The following is a 21,361-nucleotide window of genomic DNA, read 5'->3' on the forward strand; positions in this document are numbered from 1 at the left end:
GTGGAAAAGCCACCAAGGCCTGGGCCTAGGGCAGCAGGATTTTAGGGGGTGGCATGCTGCCTAACCACACCCACATTAGTCCAGAAACACTGGGGATGCGCAGGAGATACAATGATTTTTTAAACTTCCCGTGCACCAATCCCCATTTCTCGAAAATTTTCGTGAATAAAGGGGAGGGGACAGGGGCGATGAACAACAGCAGGCCTAGGGGCGCGCGCTATGTAAATTCAGCCCTGAACCTACCAGGCAGTTGAGGCAAGAATATAAGTAAGGCAACTGAGTCCACTTTTAAATCTCATTTATTTAAAAAGTGGATGAAAAAAACAGAACATTTTGAAAATGTTTATATTTATTAACAGATTGTACACAGAATTCCTTTTTAAAACATCCCTTTAAAACAGAAGGAAAGTGCCAATCCAAGGGGGGTCCCAAATGTTAAGGCACCCCCCCCAAAATGATAATGTCTTATCTGATACCCTGGGCCAGTACTATTAGCAGATCCTCCTCCTTTCTTTGCAGAGGTACGCGTGCACACTGAGTTAAAAACTGACTTTTTCGCTCTACTTTGCATGTGTCAGTCAATGGATTTTGAAGAAAGAGGGGAGGAAGAGAATCACATAAGTGGGCCCATAAAGTTATGAGTCATTACAATTCTTGGGGGGTGCCTTTACATTTGGCACCCCCCTTGGATTGGAGCTTTCTTTTTCCTGTTGGTTGTTGGTGATAAAGAAATTGAGAACATTTTTGTCGGCAGTTCTCAACCACTTTCTATTCATTCCTATAGGATTTCTAGAATTGTATTTATTAATAGGTGAAAGTTAGAGTTCACCATTTGAGTTTTTCTGTGATAAACTCACATTTTGATAAATCTGTCCCTTAAAGAATTTATTCACACTTTAGCTGACACTTGCAAATGGTGGATACATTTGTGTGTGGATGCGCTAGACAAACAGAACAGTTCTTGTGGTACTGTTGATTTCAGACTCCCAGCAGTAAGTTTTGCAACCAAGGACATGCAGAATTAGTAGGGGTGTCTTTACAGTTTTTGGCCATATGGAACTCCTCTGTAACTTTAGAATCTATCACAACAGATAAAAGGTTCAGTCAGCTGATCCTTACAGCAACAGGTACGTTATGCCATCTTGCAGCCATAGAGAGGCTAATTACAGCTCATTTCAGCCAATGAAAGGGAACACTGGAAAGCAGATGATTATACTTTGATTTTAAAGTTAAAGCTAAACAAGTGTGTGTGTGTAAAAGCAAAGCGGACTGCCAAAGAAATACATCAATATCTTTACTATGCAGAGCAAAAACTATAAGTAGATTAAGAAGAATCTTTATGGAAGCAATAAGAAAAATATTATTATATATTGCAAGTAAAAACAGGTTACTGAATTAATTTATTTGGTTTGAAGTGTCATACAATTAAGCATAAGCATTTTTTTTTCTATAGACAATCATTTCACAAAATATTTTTTTATGTACAGACTTTCTACAATGTACAGTAGAAATAAATAATGAATGCAATGTAATCAATTAGTTATATACGGATATGCTATAGTAAATCAGGATAATTGCAGTCAGTGTCTTCTTTCCAAATGTCCTCTTTCAGGAAAACTGCTTTTCTGTAAAAGAAACAGAAATATCTATACAGCTTTAAGCAACCACATCCTCTAAAGATCTGTCCTAGTAATAAATACTATAAAAAAAAGTACAGGTATATTGTGTCAAAAGGTGACAAGAGCCCCTTTACTCAAAGACTATACTGAAAATTAGGCTAGCCTGGTGATGACTGTGAAATCGCTGACATACTGTATGTTAATTCTGTCTAACTCATAATGTCATAGAGATGGAATAAATATATGTTTCCGTAAAACAATAGGTTGGGGTACTATGTTTTGCTCTTCCAGTCTCTCACTTTCTCTATTTTCCCAACAAAACATGCCTTGTGCCTAAGAATGATAAACATATAAGCAATTATAATTGCAGACTGCTAATAAATAAAGCTGCTCCAAATCCGCACTCCTCCTAATGCCCAATCTCACCACAGCCTCTATGGGCTCTCTGCCACCGGTGTCTGGCCCTCCACACCAGGCTAAAAAACAGTGTTTTATTGTAACAGGCTGCTGGACAGAATGGCCACTCTTTCCAGCAGCCTGTTGCAATAAAAACAACATTTTTTAGCCTGGAGGGCTGGCTGATTTGTGACAAAAATTCCTTGTAGTTTGTCTTATACACCCCTCTTTTACTTATTTTGCCTCTTCGGCTCTTTTCCTTTACTTTTTATTAAATGTATATTTTTTTGTTGCAGATTCCTTTTCTGGGTGCGGGTAAAGACCTGCAGCAGAACTGCCGACCCGCGTCTTTACCCGCACCCAGAACTTCTCTCCTCAACCCCCAAGGTACCGCAGGTTTTTGCGGGTAACCCGCAGGTACCCGACCCACTGCAGGACTCAAGTTACTCTTCTTTATCCTTCTCACATGAATTGGTCTCTACATAAAGGTTATGTAAAATGAAATGCTATAAACATCACTGATCTGTATTCTCTTTGCCTAAATAATCTATTGTGGGTAAAAAAATATCCAGATTGTGTGGAAAAAAAATATTCAGATTTTGTGTAAGTTGTGCACATTGCAAGTCTTTCACAAGTAACCCCTACTGAATACAAGGTATTGTATTTTTATTACAGACAAAAGCAAATCAGTCAATGGGAAATGGCATTTCTTTATTTAGGACAAGTTATCCTAAATAAAAGAGTGTTTGGCTTTATGAGTCCCTTGAGTGCTTCTGTTTGCTGCAAGGACTTTACTTTGTGTGAAGGTTGCACCTGGGCTATTTATTCAAATATCCTTGGAGTGCATTACTTTATCATTGTAATATATACAGTATATATATATATATATATATATATATATATATATATATATATATATATATATATATATATATATATATATATATATATAAATATATATATATATATATATATATATATATATATATATATATATAGATATATATATATATATATATATATATATATATATATATATATATATATATATATATAGATATATATATATATATATATATATATATATATATATATATATATATATATATATATATACTGTATGTAACACAGTGAATTTATGCATATGAATCTTCACCAAATATGTCTGGTTTGCTACATGTTAAAGGAATAATAGGAAGGAAGACCTTTGGGCTGTACTAACACGCTTACCAGGATTTACAAAAAAAGCGTATTCATCTAATGTTCTCTGTTTATTCTATTTTGCATGATCTTGATTTTGCAAATGTTTACAACTATATGTGACAATTGGAAATGACACCTAAGCACATGTCTACTGTGTTTCAAATCTTTTTGAAATATAAAAAAAAAAAAAAAAAAAAGTGTATTCATTTTACAGTTTATTAGGACCAAAGCTGGTTACACGTGATTTCTGACAGAAGTTAAACCTTATGGTTTGATATCATAGATTAAATCAGTGAAGAATATATAACAGACTTATATCTCTGTAATGGGCCCACCCTAAATCCCCTAGTGAACTATGCCAAATGGTTTGATTCCTCCCCAGTGCATTAAGATCTATGGGAGAAGTAAGAGCTCTGTCACTGTTCTATTGATGAAAAAGTATAATATTCTGTTCTAGAAATTAATTTCTCCTCTGTAATGTGTTGTAGATTCTCAATTGGAGTTACTGTGTGTTGTGCAGAAATTTTACTGAGGTTGCACTGCAGATTAGCTGAAGTTTATAGTGAAGCCCTGCAGTGCAAAAGGTACATCCCAAGATGGCTACTGTATGAGGAATCTGCACAGTCTGAGCATTAAATTTTACTTCGCATTAAGATTTTCCTTTCTATAATCAATGTTTCATCCTCACCTTTATCAAGATACCACACAACAAAATTCACAACACATTTATACACTCACCCCCTAGACAACCACACCCAGTGTTTAATGGCAATACTCTCAAAAAAGGCTGCTTTACCACATGCCGTAATATGGTAACAGGTACTACCTTTCACCTCCCTCACTTAGTACATCAACACACACACGTGATCATGTGCCCGTGCAGTGTGATGTATATTGGCAAGGCTCAGAATACTTTGCGTGAGTGAATGGGCAACCACAGATCCTCAATTAAGAAAGCAATTGAAACAGGTAAATCAGATATACTGTATCATTGGTAAACATGGTTTTAGCAATGGGACATAGACTGACAACTTTTTTTGGGGATAGTGGTGGTGACTGGGATTGATTACTTATGCAGTGGGAGACCTAATGGATCAGATTTTTGGACACTGTAGCCCCACGAGGATTAAATAAAATATTGTTAGTTTGTGCCATTTTATAGCATTATAGATGAGAAATTGTATTTTAAATTTGTATAAGGTTTTTTATTTCTATGCTAGAAATGTTTTTTCTATCTATTATTTCAGGTTTTTTTGTTTTCACATTTCTAATTTCCTGCCTCTGGTTCCCATAATGACCTGAGAGGCTAGGGGCAGACACTGGATGTGGTTGTCTAGGGGGTGAGATCATAAATGTTTTGTGACTTTTATTGTGTTGTATCTTGATAAAGGTCCCGATGAGGACCAAAAGACTGATTAAATAATGGTAAATTTTGATGAGATGTTCCCTGTGTTGCACTAGCATTTGTCTGTTTATATACTGTATATTTATTTATATAGCTATATCTATATATCTATATATATATCTATATATATATATATATATATATATATATATATATATATATATATATATATATATATATATATATATATATATATATGATAACAGTGGTATGTTGTTCACTTTCCATGAACATCTGAGTACTGAGGTGTTTTCTAAACAAAAAAAATCAGTTGTATGGAATTAAATCAAATGTGAAAAACTGGCTGTGGAAAAATGTGGGTACCCTTGCATTTTTTCTAATTTGAATGCATGTAACTGCTCAATACTAAATACTGGCAACACCAAATGGGTTGGATTAGCTCGTTAAGCCTTGAACTTCATAGGCAGGTGTGTCCAATCATGGGAAAAGGTATTTAAGGTGGCCAATTGCAAGTTGTGCTTCTTTTTGTCTCTCCTCTGAAGAGTGACAGCATGGGATCCTCAAAGCAACACTCTAAAGATCTGAAAACAAAGATTGTTCAGTATCATGGTTTAGGGGAAGGCTACAAATAGCTATCTCAGAGGTTTAAACTGTCAGTTTCAACTGTAAGGAATGTAATCAGGAAATAGAAAGCCACATGCACAACTGCTGTAAAATCCGGGTCTGGCAGGCCAAGAAAAATACAGGAGCGGCACATGCGGAGGATGGTGAGAATGGTTACAGACAACCCATAGATCACCTCCAAAGACCTGCAAGAACATCTTGCTGCAGATGGTGTATTTGTACACCGTTCTACAATTCAGTGCAATTTGCACAAAGAACATCTGTATGGCAGGGTGATGAGAAATAAGCCCTTTCTGCACTCACACCACAAACAGTCACTTGTATGCAAAAGGTCATTTAGACAAATCACAGTAATTTTGGAACAAAGTGCTTTGGACTGATGAGACAAAAATGTAGTTATTTGCATGGAAGAAGAACACCACATTCCAAGAAAAACACCTTCAACCTATAGTCAAATTTGGTGGAGGTTTTATATCATCGAATATCATCGAAAATCTATCGGATGATTTGAAACAGGCTGTCCATGCTTTGCAGCCACCAAATTTAACTGAACAAGAGATTTTGTATGACGAATGGTTAAAAATACCATCCAGAATCCAGACACTCATCAAAGGCTATAGGAGGCGTCTAGAGGCTGTTACATTTGCAAAAGGAGGCTCAACTAAGTATTGATGTTGGGGTGCCCAAATGTATGCACCTGTCTAATGTTGTTATGAGGCATATTGCATATTTTCAGTTAATCCAATAAACTTTATGTCACTGCTGAAATAGTACTGTTTCCATAAGGAATGTTATATATTAAAAGGAAGTTGCTACTTTGCAAGCTCAGCCAATGATAAACAAAAGGCATCTATATTAGATGTTCCCATATTGTGCAATAAAGTTTTCACATAATGTACCCAGTTTTTCTTATCCAATCAAACCTCATACAGGATTTGGGGGCCTGGGTGATGATTTACTGAGAAAATGCAGAAATATTTCTTAGCTTGTAGTTCATACAATTTCCATTTAACTCTATGCAAGCAACCTTGTACGTGAACTTGAGCAAGGTCATTGGCTTACACAAGCCGTGATGGATTTATCATATCAAATTGGCGAGAAATTATATTTGAACCATTTCATAAATTGCTTGAATGTTTATTAAAGGGCACAAAGTTATCAATTAACTGCAAAGCATGGACATTTTCAAAGGCAAGAAGCAGATGTAGATTATCTGGAGAAAAAATATGCCTAAAAAATAATAACCTAATAAAAAACAGACATACATGTAAGGGCTCATTTACAAGTATACAAGTACAAGTGTTTGGCCATTGAAGTTAGCTGAAGCTCCAGGAATTCCCCCAGTGGGGGATGCAAACTTAAAGGGGACCCATCACCCAAAAAAATTATTCCAAATCCTATTTTATCATGTTAGTCATGCAATATTAACTTTAATTACACTGTATAAATTATTTGAATCTTGTTTCAATCAGTCTGGGAACTCATAATTATAGCAAGCAGGCAGGAGCCATTTTGTAGACACTGTTATTAAGACAAGCCCTGCATCATCTCAGAATCTTGTTTGTGCACCATTCTCATTGTCATTCTTTTTTTATGAATTGCATTTTTCCGTTTTATTTTAAAGAGTCTAACAAGAACGCTAAACACCGTTCCAGCTTTGGCAATGTTGTTTGGATTGTTTTCAAATAGCATATGAAAAGGTTCAATTATAAAATAATGGCAACATATTTTGTTCCTGTCTAAATTGTAGCAAAATCCATTGTGGTGAAAATCAGTTTCAAGCTGTTCTCTGCTCTCAATCCAGAACCTGTTATTACAGTGGACATCCTCAATAGGGCAGATTCACTAAAGGGTGAATTATCACTTCACGCACATCCCACTACTTTGGCAGGTGCAAATGTGCTACCACTACGCAAATTCATTAATATGCAAAATGTGCACCGAACGCTGGCGACTTTTCGTTTGTGCCTAGCGGAAATTCGCTAGTGATCTTGCACTTAGGTCAATTTGCATACGCCGGGTAATTTATCGTTGTATGGAGGTCTTTATTATAACTATTGGTGCAAATGCTTGAAGTTACCACTTTTTATTGCAAATGTTCAGGGAACCTTAATAAAGACAAGATAATTTATATAATGCCCTACACGTGAGCCCACGGTAAAATTAATGTTCCATATGTTAGGAAATGTCTGGAGAAAACTGGTTCCCTACAAAAAGTTTGTTATGACAGGCAATCCCGCTTCAAAAAACAAAAAGTCGTCAGCATTTTTGTAACTTTAATACATTTTCTGAACACAAGGATATGATGTAAGTGACATAAGATTGAGTAAGATCTAGCGTCTTTTAAGCACTTCATCCTGGTCTGAGGTGGCGATTTTGGCGAAGTCAAATCCACACTTTACTGAATTTGCGGAGTAACGACCATTAGCGAAAAGTTACCTGGCGATAGAGAGCGAGCGAACGCTAGTGATGGTCTCTTTATAAATCAGTATCTTAAAGTGATACTGACACATTCCTATAAAAATGGAACGTGTCAGTATTAAAAGAAAACTACACACACTTCTATCTATGGCAAAGTGCTCCCAACCCACACAGTCAAGCTATGCTGGCAGTAGAGTTTTCCTTCTGTAGACTGGACTAATATTCTCATTTGTATTCCAGCCATGTAAACATTGCCCTGTACCCAGCCCAGCTTGACTGCTGGTGCTGTAGCACTTTCTATTACAGGTACCACTGAGCCGGGGGCAGCAGGAGTGTGGTATTTTTCTATAGAAAGTTCATGTGCCTACTTTCCTATAAGTCCTGATGCATTCCTATCGATTTTCATAGAAACACTTCAGAATCACTTTGACCGTTCCTCAAAAAGAAATACATTTCAGTTTTCGAATTCATTTCTACAAATCTCTGTTTTAAAATGGCCATTGCACATTATAGCAATACAAATAAAAATTAATCATCAGGAACTAATAAGTGGAGCAAGCTGTCATACTCAAATTTGTTTTACAGTGCATATTTGTTAATTTTCCAATACTGTAACAGAACAAAATATTCTCATTGTATAAAAAAAATTGAAGTTGCTCATCCATATAATGTAATCTAAAATACAGCTAATACTAATGGAAAACAAATTGTTCATTTATTTGACAAATATCTGAACAAGAATAATGAAAACTACTAACATTTTATGTATCCTATTTGCAGTTTAATAGCATTTGAGTTATGCAGTAGAAAACCCTCAATAAATTGTGACCTGCTGATTTAATAATTTACAAGTGTAAAATGTAACTTATTAAATGTTGTTTGTTAATTCATTTATTTGTAAAACAAATACTAACAAATACTAAGTGTGTGTTCCGCCCTCCCACCTTTAACTCCTGTTGGTGTATTATGCAGTTTATACTGTAAGGTTTCATTAGAAAATAAATTGCTCCTATATGGACCATAGGAGAGGAATGAAAAATATTGTATTACAGTATAATAAACATTAAACTTAACAAACTGGATAGCATACAAAAAAAAGATGTACACAGCAAAATCTAAACAAACAGATGTTCTTCTAGGGGCAGCTACATAGCTAAAATTAAGTAAAGGTATGGGATCTTTTATTCAGAATGCTCAGGACATCAGGGTTTTCCGGATAAGGGATTTTTCCGTAATTTGGATCATCATACCACCATAAGTATACTAAAAATCATTTAAACAATAGGATTGTTCTGCCTCCAATAAAGATTGATTATATCTTAGTTGGGATCAACTACAAGGTACTGTTTTATTATTAAAGAGAAAAAGAAACATAACATTTTTAATTGTTTGCTTAAAGGAAAAGGAAAGGTCTTTTTACTTGGGGTGCCAAAAGTTCGGCACCCCCAATTGATCTCATGTACTTACCTAGAACTCCAGCCGGTGCACCTATTAGGAGAAAACTGCACCGGCCCGGGATTCTTCCAGTGAGCACCACGGATTGATCAACTTCTGGCTTCTAAAGTTTGGCTTTTCGTTCTACAGCGCATGCGCAGCCTCGAGAAAAAAGAAAAAGCCAGGAGACTATCGATCCGTGGTGATCGCTGGAATAATCCTGGGCCACTGCAGTTTTCTTGTCATAAGTGCCCAGTGTTTCAGGTAAGTTCATGCGATCACTTGGGGTTGCCTAACTTTTGACATATACCTTTAAAGTAGGCATATACCATAATTTTTTAGTTTGCATCTATAGGTAGTGTATATTCTAAAATAGAAGTGATTGCCCTCTTTAACATGCCTTTCGGGTCTAATATCTTTTAAAACCACCCAAAAAAGGCTCCTGGGTGGACCTTTCGCTTTATTTATGGTATCAGACACCGCACTGCTTTTTGAAGTGCCACCAGCACTGTGGACAGCAGGAAGGATGGGCTAAGGAGATGGGGAGGCGTTCCTGGTGATCACATATTGGTGTGCCCTTGCATTCCTGTCCATTGATATCCTACCCACTGATGTTCCTAAGGCACTTAGACAACAAGGAGGGCGGTACAATTTGGCACACCCTTCTGCTCACTCCTTCATACCTGATCACTGATGTCCCACTCGCCATGATCGCCAATGTACTGTTTGCTAATGTCCCGTTCGCCCTGTTTGCCAATGTCCCGCTTGCCCTGATCGACAATGTCACGCAGGCCCTGATCTGTCCCGCTCGCCAATATCCTGATTGCCCTGTTCGCCAATGTCCCCCTCACAACGCTTATACAACTGGATTACAAAGTGAACAAAAAAGTGTAGTACTTAATGCAAGACAAAATATTTAAACATGTACAGTATGGTCAATGAAAGACATTGTTACTGCAAGCTTCAATCTCACATCACAAGCACAAGCATCATCAGATGTGTACTATCAAAACTAAACCCATTGTATTGACACAGCTTATGTATGTGACCTGCACCTTGTTTATTTATATAAACTAGTATTGTTTCTGAAGAAAACACCATTTTTACCAGTACAGGGTAACAATATAATATGCGTAAACGCATATAAAACTCTTTTTGGTGTTACTATTTCTTTAAGTATGTGAGTTGAAGGATAAAAAAGATGCTACAATCTATATCACTTATAGAAGAGCTTGTAAATGTTCAGAGTGGTTTTCTGTATCTTCTGTAGGGTTGCCAGTATTCTGGGAAAAAAACCCTCCTAAATGCTTAATCTTCTCATTTGTATCAGCCAGGTGGTAATTGCCTTTATAACTAAAGTTTGCACGAGTTAATGTACAATTACTTTGAGTTTAATCACTGAATTTCTTCTGTGAGTATGCTAATATTATAACACCTATAGAAACATTTGGAGTTAGAGAATATATGATTCTATAATATTACTAGCAAAGTCCTGAAGTTATGTGGCACCAAAATAATTTATACTAAATGAGGAAACAGTATTTGAGGGTCCTCCTGTCTTGGAATATGTTGTCTCTTACTTTCTATTTCTTAAAAACAAAGGGTATACAAAGTGTAGCCAGTGTTCTCACAGACAAGCGAATACATGCGCCACAGCATCACTGCACAACTTTATAACCCAAGGCCAGGAAATAGATGGACACACTCGGACACCGTGCCCCAAAGGACAGAGAACTGGCTGAACTGGTATGCTCCCTCTACTTCAGGAGCACCCACCAAGGGGCTCCCAGGATTTACTAGGACTTATTTTATGGCATCTCTAGCATCCACCCACAATATTGACACAATGAACACAAGGCATTCAGGACAATTCACTTTTGTTGGTCAGCTCTTGAGAATTCCACCTAAAATGAACAGTGCAAAAAGTATCTAGGACTGCTGGCAACCTTAAGATCTCTTGAAATGTATAGACGGGCAAGATGAACTGGTATATCCATAGAGATTATGGGTATCTGCTATATGACTACACCTTCAGGTTTGTTACAGCCTCATAAGAATGTTGCTTCAATAACATGAGATTGAGGGGTATATTTATCAAAGAGTGAAGTTAATAGTGAAGTTCCGCCACTAGAGTGAAATGCCGCCACTCCCCATTCATTTCTATGGGATTTTTAAAGGCGTATTCATCAAAGGGTGAACTTTCACTTTCACCCATTGATAAATATGCCTTTCAAAATCCCATAGAAATCAACTGAGAGCTGTGGAATTTTACTCTAGTGGCGGAACTTCACTCTTTGATAAATTTACCCCTTTGTTGAACCATTGTATGCTATATAATTCTGTTTATACCCAGGCTGTTCACTGTTTTTCTATGCTTAATAAATCTGTGGCACAAGCTGTGTCCAAAATGCAGTGCTGTAATTACTATGTAATGCAAAAATATTGTTTAGATAGGTAGGGGGACCTGTATCCAGCATTGCCAGTCAAATGAACTTGGGTAATGTCACTGGTTAGATGCAAATGATTGATTATGGAGTAAACACATCTCAGCAACTTTGAAAAGTGTTTGTGTTTCCCCAATTCTCTGTGAGTATATTCCAAAATGGTACAATGACATTGGTAAAAAGGCAGGTATGTAATTTTGTAATTAACCAAAAAGCTCAAACTGAACGTCATAACCTTGTAACACCCTATGTACATGTCTTGTCCTTTGCCACTGTTAAGTAGGTGCCTGATAGAAAGTCATTGACTTCACTCAAATAAGAGATGGATAGTTCAAAACATTGTTGTGTTGCATCCAAATGAGTCCAAAATAAGTAATGTGGTAACATGAAACAAGTCTGCAGATGGGGGCCCAAAATAAACAAAGCCACAGGGACAATTTTTCACATATATACAAGAAAAACCCTTGAAACCCTTTTGGAGGATTTTAAAAACATGAGATTTCATCCGTCGTTTAAAAGATCCTAAAGCTAGTGAATCCTATAGGCCTATTTCCCTAAAAAATGTTGATACAGTATGACAATTTGGGCTCTCATATTTGAGTTTCATTTGATGTGGCTAAGGCATTCAATTCAGTTGTATGGAATTATTTCTGGGCTGTACTGCAGGCATTTGGTTTTGGCCAAAATTTTATCTTCTGGGTGAAAATGCTATATAAAGATCCAGTTGCAAACGTTAGAGTGAATGATAAGCTCTCAGAGAATTTTTCACTTAGAAGAGGAACTATGCAGGGATGTCCACTTTCTCCATTGCTGTTTGCTTTGGCAGTTGAACTACATCAAATAAAATTATTGGTCTGGGGTATAAGGGCATAGAAGAAAGTATTGCACTTCATGCAGATTACATTTTACTTTTTCTGTCAAATTCAGCCTCTGTGCTACAATCAGCAAGTTCATAGTGGAAATATTTGGTGACTATTCAGGCCTTAAAATTAATTTGGATAAATCAGTTATTATGACAATAGATCAAAGTGTGAATGTTATGCAGTATAAAGTAGGGCCCTTGAAATGGGTAAATTAAGTATTTAGGTGTTAAGATATTGATGCAGACAGAAAAGGTTGTGGCATTAAATCTAGACCCACCTGTGGAAAGGAATAAATCATCATCAAAGATCTGTAAAAGCCATCCACTGTCTATTTGGTGCATAATTATTTTGTTTAAAATAGCTTATTTACTGTTTAAGTTTTTTATAAATATTTTTAAATTCTCCATCTACAATGAATACAAAGTGGCTGAAACAATTACAAAAAGTTATTAATGATTATGTATGGGCAGGGAAACAACCTAGGATAACCAGTAGGACATTAATTTTTGCTTCACGCTTGTCACATATTCAAAGTTGGTTTCATTTAGATGAAATGATCAAGTGAATAATATATGTGCATCACTAGTTGGTTCATTTGAGCTAGTTAGGAATAGACCCTAGGGGGTAGATTTATCAAAGAGTGAAGTTAGAGATTTCCACAGTCCGCAGAGTGAAATACCGCCTATCTTCATTCATTTCTATGGGATTTTTAAAGGCGTATTTATCAAAGGGTGATAGTAAAAGTTCACCATTTGATAAATACACCTTTAAAAATCCCATAGAAATGAATGGAGAGAGGCGGTATTTCACTCTGCGGACTGTGGAGATCTCTAACTTCTCGCTTTGATAAATCTACCCCTAGATCTCCTACAGGGATTCCCCTCCTATGCCACAGGTTTTTATGTCTATCATTAATGCATGGGTACATGTTATTAAATTATATCCTGGACATATCTTCTATGTTTTAGGCCAAATGCCATTGTGGAAGAATGTTAATTTTAAACAACTATACAAGTAGACGGAGTCACTATACTTGTAAAGGAGAGCATTTATGTATGTATGTATCAGATATTACTAGAGATGGGAAATTCTTATCGTATGAAATGGCCAGAGAAAAATCTCCAACTGATGCACTCCGATATTTGCTGTTGACAAGTGTATGTCAGGACCAGTTCGGGAGGCATTTGTTAATATTAGCACAGTCACTAAAATTTGAGGAAATACTTTATATGTCTGCTAAAAAGGGTTTGGTATTGATGTTATACAAATCTATCATAAAGGTTTATGAATCTCCTATCCCAAAAGTGTAGGTACAGTGGAAAGGTATGCTGTCTTAGTGAGGAAACTTGGGAAGTATAGTTAGTATAGTATAGCTGTCAAAACGATGTGGGGTTGGTTTCAATCAGTAAATATTGCCCTTTTCATAATGGTCTGTTTGCTCCTTCAAAGATCATCTGATCAGATATAATGCAGCACTAACAGGAAGGAGTTTGGGAGCAAAAGACAAAAATTTGTACAGTAATTTGTTCATGTGACCTAACATGTATGGATTGCTTGTGTGCACCATGAATTGTAGGATCCCGGGGGGCAGTCGTTACTTAAAATGGCCATTTTCTATTTAGCATATACTACTAAAAAAGTGTATTTTTATGAAAATGGTTGATTTAGATGAAGCAGGGTTTTACATAGGGCTGTTTTATGCAATATATTTTTATGCAATGTTTTATGCAATATATTTTATATATCCCATTGACCGATGCGGAAGGCAAGGGGCATATAATAATGATATTAGTGTGTTTTTGTTGTTTTTTTTAATGTGCAAAATAAGTAAGTTTATACTTATCGAAATGTACTTTTCCCTTAGTCCCTTCGGCAGCACAATGAGATTTATTTTGTCTCTCCTGCTACGTAGGACAAGTGAAAAAAAAAAGATACTAAAGTGCTAACCACCAACCCCTCCCTTAAATATGTGCTCACAACCACACCCCTCAGTGTTTTTTTGTTCAGTAACCACACATCAGTCAAAAAATTTTAATATGGATGGATATTTGCTGCCGAAGGGACTAAGGGAAAAGTAAATTACGGTAAGTATACATTTACTTATTCCCTTACGTCCCATACGGCAGCACAATGAGAACTAGCAAGTAACACGGGTGGGAAATCCACTATAATGCCTTCTGTAGAATTTTACTGCCATAGGAAGCTTCCCTAGAGGCTGATATGTAGTCCTGAATAAAAGTGTTTGGATTACTCCAAGTAGCAGATCTGCATATCTGATCCATAGAAACATATGCCGCCTCGGCCCAAGAGGTAGAGACTTTCCTGGTTGAATTAGCTTTCACCTGCAAGGGTGGTTTGAGATTATCCTTTATATAGGCCATCTGAATGGTTTTTCTAATCCAGCGATTTAAGGATGGTTTAAAAGCTTTCAATCCCTTGTTTTTCCCTGAAAAACTAATAAAGAGATTCTCAACTTTCCTAATGTCTTCCGTCTGTTTAACATAAGCTTTAAGAATTCTCCCAATATCTAATAGGTGGAGTTGATCTTTCATCTTGGGTCTCAGGAAGATTTGGCAACACAATTTCCTGGTTGATATTATAGACGGAGGCAACCTTGGGTCTAAAGTTCAGTAGAGTTCTCAGAACCACTCTGTTTGTGCGGAAGGTTAAATAAGGTTCCCTTACTGACAATGATTGTAACTCTCCAATTCTTTTAGCTGAGGTGATAGCTATCAAGAATAAGGTCTTGAATGACAAACATTTCAAAGAGCAGTCTTCAATTGGCACGTATGGGCTCTCCCAGAGCTTGTTGAGAACTAGAGGTAAATCCCATGAAGGAGGTGGTTGAAGAATTCTAGGCCTAATCTTTGAAATTGCCTTTACAAAGCTCTTCAATTTAGGCAACGATTTAAATGATTTAATAAGGCTGATAGAGCAGACATTTGCACTTTAATAGTGTTAACTGCTAAACATTTATCAAACCCCTCTTGAAGGAATTTTAATATCACAGAAATATTGGGTTTTGTTGAAGCAATTCGCCTTTTAAAACACCAACTTCTAAACAGCCTCCAAATTCTCGCATAAGCTGTTAGTAGACTTCTTCCTAGATTGCACTTGGAATCTCTGAGATACTAGAAGGGACCAATCAATCTCCAGGCTGTCATCTGCAGTCTCGACAAATCCTGACAACAAATGGGCCCCTGAGTTAAGATAGTCGGAAACTGGGGCAGGATCCAGAACTGCTTCGTGGACATTCTCATCAGAAGAGAAAACCAGCTCCTCTTGGGCCAAAAGGGAGTCACTATAATGTTCTGGACTTGTTCTGTCCTGATGTTCAGCAGAACCTTCGGAATCATGGGTATGGGGGAAATATGTAAACTAGGGAAACCCCCAGTTGAATGACATGGCATCTATGAAGTCTGGCTGATCCCACTTGTTTAGAGAACAAAACCTCTGAACCTTGCGATTCTCTATGGTTGCCATCAGATCTATTGAGGGAACTCCCCATTGTTGTGTGATCCTCACAAACATTTGCTGATTCAGACTCCATTCTCCAGAATTGATCTTCTTTCTGCTCAGATGGTCTACCAGATAATTTTCCTCCCCCTTTATGTGTACTGCCATAATAAAAGGAACATGGTTTTCTGCCCAAGATAGGATTTTGAAAACTTCTTGATTCAACTAATGAACCCTGGTTCCTCCCTGTAGTTTATATACGCTACTGTCGTCGAGTTGTCTGACAGAATCTTTAGATTTTTCCCCTTCAGATGTTGTGGAAAACCCCAAATCGCATTGTAAACTGCTTTTAACTCTCTGAAATTTGAGGACATGGTGCTATCCAATGGATCCCTTGTACCGTCATCTGGTTGAAATGGGCTCCCCAACCCGACTGAGGGGCATCCGTGGTCAACACTGCCCAGTCGGTCTGCTGCAGGCCTCGACTCCGATAAAGGTTCTTGTAGATCTTGTCCTGAGGCAAAAAGATCTTCATTACTGAAGAATTGATCATGAATCCTAGAAACTGGATTGATCTGGAAGGAACCAGACATGACTTGTCCCAATTTATGATACAACCCAGCTGCTGGAGCAAAAAGACAGTCCTGTTCACATGTTTCTCCAATAGGGATGCCGACACCGATGTGATCAACCAATCGTTTAGGTAATGAATTAAAGGAAATCCCTTCCTCCCTTAAGACGGCAGCAATGGAAACTACAATCTTTGTAAAAACACGTGGTGCTGTTGTTATGCCGAACGGCAAGACTCTGAATTGATAATGGCGTAGAGCTGAGATATTTCCTGTGGTTCTGACACACTGGCACATGGAGATAAGCATCTTTCAAGTCCAAGGAAACCATGTAATCTCCTCTGTCTAGAATGTATATCACAGACTTGATGGTCTCCATACGGAAAGTCTTTTTCCGAATAAATTGATTCACAAACTTTAAGTCTATAATGGTTCGGAAAGACCCGTTAGACTTGGGCACCAAAAAAACCTTGGAATACGTGCCTTGCTGAATATTTGACAGAGGTACATGTTCTAGAACCTTGGAGGAAACAAATTCTGTAATCGCTTTTTCTACAGCTAGCGGCTTTGAAAAAGAACTTGGAGGAGTAACAAGAAATCTTTGGGGAGGCAGATGAAGTAGTAGAATAAGACTTTTTCAAAACACTCTCAATCACTATATCAACTTTTGGAGGTGCCTCCCAGGACTGCAACTCCTCCTCTTGAATGGGAAACAAAAGCTTTTGTCTTTTGGTAATTGAAGGAGCCTTTTCCGGATTCTTCCATTCTCTACTCATCAACTCCTTCATTATAGAATGAACAGGAAAAGTTTTCTTTGTAACAGATAAGGATGATGATTGAGACTCCTCAACCCCATCAAGGGAATCCATGGTATATCTGACTCTTTTAATCAATTTGGAAGTATCATGAACAGAGAAAACCGCTAAAGCTTCTTCCTCATCTGAAGAAGATTCAAGCTCTGAATCTTCCAGAGATCTGGATTGTAGTTGATCAAATATTTCTTGCATAGTAGATTTAATAAAATTCTTAATCAACTCAGAAGATTCTGCTTTTGTAAATTCTTTCTGGGCCAAAAAAGACATACAGTCTTTATAAAACCTTTTGTCATAGCCATCAGGTAAAGGTACATCACATGCCTTACATTGTTGATGCTTAGATTTCTTATGCTTTTTGGATGGTGGAGGATCATGGGTATCAGACATCTGAAATAAAGGAAGAAACTTCTAGCTGGTCCCAGCAGAATACCCCATACCTTACAGCCTAACCAGGGAGGCTGCGACCTAGGCAGTGAACCTAAGAGGCTATCCTGTGCCTCCGGGTGAACTAAAACCCTCGGCTAGTCACCCTGCGGTCTTCAGATCCCCAAGGGACCTGGCACATTCATGGTTCCTCTCCGTGAACATTAGAAAAACAAAGAGAGAAACATTAGAATACCTATCACTTGCCTACACCAGGTAGTGTGTGGTTGGGAGCACCTATTTAAGGGAGGGGTTGGTTGTTTTTTTTTTTTTTCACTTGTCCTACATAGCAAAATAAATCTCATTGTGCTGCCGTATGGGACGTAAGGGAAACACATTTTTTCCAGCAAAACAATAAACACCAGGTGAAATTGTAGCACAGATGCACTGAAATTCTAGCCCCTGGTGAATTTCGCTTTGAAAAAAAAAGTTGCCTTATCCCTAGAAATATTTATATTGTATAGAATCAAATACAGTACATTTTCACAATTGTTTCTCTTAAACAGTTTAGTAGCCCATAGTTTAGTAGTCCCAAGGTCTGCATATAAACAGTTCATTTGTTTTGAAAGATAAATGTGATAGAGAAACCTCTTTATGGTTTAGTCCTTGAAAATCTGAATGTTGTGTAATGAACATGTGTGGAACAGAAGTTAAATATTAATGAATGCAAGTTACATACAAATGGTAACGAAGAATATTTATCTCTGTTAATTCTTTTAATTCAGGAAGTGTCACTTTGTAAACCACAACAGAAACTGAGCTGAGTAATTATTTGTAATTGCACAAGACAAATACAAATACAAGGAAACTCTGGCTGCTATGGGTTAATCTAATGTGGAAAATTCCATCAAGGTACCCTGCGACCACAAGGGGTTTCCAAACTCAGCAGAGGGTCCCTACATAGAAATTGTAAGGGACCCACCAGTACGAACAACAGGTTCTGCAAAAGTGAATCTAATAATTTATTGAATTTTTTTGGTTTTAATTTCTAAAGAAAGATCATAACAGGCAATATATGTTAGACTTGTAGTATGTTATAGAAAGATTTATTATGCAGCTTTCCTAATGTCCTTCGTTTTTTATTTTTTATAATTTTAGAATTATTTGCCTTCTTTTTCTGACTCTTTCCAGCTTTCAAATTGGGGCCACTGACCCCATCTAAAAAAAACAAATTCTCTGTAAGGCTACAGATGTATTGTTATTGCTGCTTTTTATTACTCATCTTTCTATTCAGACTGTTATTCTTTTATTTATATTTCAGTCTCCCATTCAAATCAGTGCATGGTTTAATTTAGACTCTAACAACCAGATTGCTAAAACTGCAAAATGTGGAGCTGCTAAATAAAAAGCTAAATAACTCAAAAACCACAAATAAAAAAAGGAAAACCAAATGCAAATTCTCTCAGAATATCCCTCTCTACATCATAGTAGAAGTTAATTTAAAGGCGACCAACCCTTTTAACCGATATACCTTGTTATAATGATTTGTTAACCCATATTAAGAGTCAGTATTTTCACTTGAAACCACAGAACTTCAGCACTCTGCAGTTCTGTGGTTCCACGTGAATAACAGAACTGCAGTACTCTGCAAGTCCCCTTATCCATGTATACAAATACATTTTTCACTGGACAATGAACAATTTAATGATACATTCCAAAGATACTAAAGGCCACAAGTAATGGAAATTTAGTGTTCAACCGTCAGTTTATGAATTTTGAGTCTATTGGCATCACTTCCAATTCAATATTTCTGAATGCAGAAAAGAGAGGATACTACTACCAGCGGTTGGACGAAAATCATTCAGTGGTTTTTTTGACCCCAGTATGGCCCTAGGCTTAAACAAAGATACAGTTAAAGAAGTAGAGGCATTTGGACAACAAAAAAGCACAACATGCACTGGATAGCAAATCTGAATCTTCACCTGTATATTGCCCTTCCACTAGTACCTCATCCACTGCCAATAGGCATTAAGAAAAGTAATAACAACTGTGCCTATCATACTAAACAGACCACAAGAGAAACACTGCTGGTAAAACAGTAGAACAATTGTGCTACTTACATTTTTTTAGTTCAAGACCAGGGCCGGTTTCCGAGGGAGCCTGGAGGCTGGCATCTTCTGCTGCCCCCCCCCCAAACCCCACAAGATCACGTGCATGCGCACCCTTTGTTTTTACATCCGGAGCACAGGGGACAGGGCATGTGTCGATTCAAATAATGGGAAAAATCCCCAGCAGGCCTAGTCAATAGTGCTTCGGAAGGAAATAACCTTTAGGTGTGGCTGGGCAGCAAGCCACCCATAGCCAGGGCCTTTGTGGTCTTGCCACAAAACCGGGCCCGTTCTTTGAGGTACAATTATTGTCAAGAGCCCATTAGCTCAAGACAAGATTACACAGTATTATGCAATATTATGCAAAAAACATCCATTTCTTTCTCATGTAACCGCTAAGACTAGACTAGACCACTGCAACTTGCTAATAACTGGCCTCCCATATTCCCATCCCATCTCTCCCCATTTCAGTCTGTCTTATATTGTTATCATTCTGCATCATTGCACCAATTGCTAATACTGTTGATTCTCTCTTACTGCTCCTTACATTTGTAATGCCATCCCTATATTCCTCTGCATCTCTTGGAACACGCAACATCTTACTCAATCCTGACACTTATAATGCAGTGACAACAACTATAAACTGCAGCTCTTGTTATCCTCCTATTGGTAGCCATAAGTGACACATACACTTAGATTGTAATGTCTGCAAGGCAGGGATCTTCTTCCTCTTTCATTTTTAACACAGCATTTAATCTTGAATGTTACTGTTCTTTGTATTCATTTGTATTTATTATTTATTAGGCCCCTTTTGTTTTATTAATGTATTGTTCTAATAGAAGCTGTATATGAATAAAACTATACATACATACATACATACATACATACATACATACATACATATAAATTGCACTTCAATGCAGACTTCCAGACGCATATAGGAGATGAGACAGAGCATTCACCCTCAAATGTAACCCTCATTTAAACTATAAAGAAAGAAAGTCAGATTAATACAAGTAAGAGACTTTTAATTAATCATTGTTTACATACCTTTAATTTTTTTTAGTGTCTGATTGACAAGGCAGAATCATTCTGTCAAATTTCACCCTCATGTCTTCTACGTGATTTTCAATATTGTGTTGATGATTCTCATCCTTACAGAATACGGTCATGGCAGTATCTGAAAGAATTGTCAATTACATTATTCAGAATTGTGCAGAATTGTATTATTACGGGATCCATTATCCAGAAACCCATTATCCAGAAAGCTCTGAATTAGAGGAAGGTCATCTACAATATTTGTAATCAAATAATTCAAAATTTTAAAAATTATACCCTTTTTCTTTGTTTTGATAATACAGTTCCTTGTACTTGATCCCAACTAAGATATAATTAATCATTATTGGTGGCAAACAATCCTATTGGGTTTATGTAATGTTTAAATGATATTTTATTAGATTTAAAGTATGGTGATCCAAATTACAAAAAGATCCCTTATCAGAAAAACCCCAAGTCCCGAGCATTTTATATAACAGGTCCCATACCTGTATTGTTACATAGTGAAATAGTTCATTTGGGCTGAAAAAAGACCATCAATTGCAACCCCTCCAAATGAAAACCCAGTGCACATACATACACACACTCGCACCGACCCCTCCATACGCGGCTGATGAGCCTAGT

At 37.0% G+C, this 21,361-nt stretch overlaps 1 protein-coding gene across 1 annotated transcript in view; it reads right to left on the reverse strand.

The window, feature by feature from the left end:
* Positions 1 to 475: 475 nt before the first annotated feature.
* Positions 476 to 21,361, reverse strand: part of themis.L (thymocyte selection associated L homeolog) — a 44,426-nt gene continuing 23,540 nt past the window's right edge. The window contains exons 6-7 of the mRNA XM_041562916.1: positions 20,732 to 20,861; positions 476 to 1,625 (exon numbers count right to left, since the gene is read on the reverse strand). Coding sequence (XP_041418850.1) covers positions 20,734 to 20,861 — 128 coding nt within the window. The 3' untranslated portion in view covers positions 476 to 1,625; positions 20,732 to 20,733. The remainder of the gene's footprint in view (positions 1,626 to 20,731; positions 20,862 to 21,361) is intronic.

The sequence above is a fragment of the Xenopus laevis genome, chromosome 5L (assembly GCF_017654675.1).
Source record: "Xenopus laevis strain J_2021 chromosome 5L, Xenopus_laevis_v10.1, whole genome shotgun sequence".
Lineage (NCBI taxonomy): Eukaryota > Metazoa > Chordata > Amphibia > Anura > Pipidae > Xenopus > Xenopus laevis.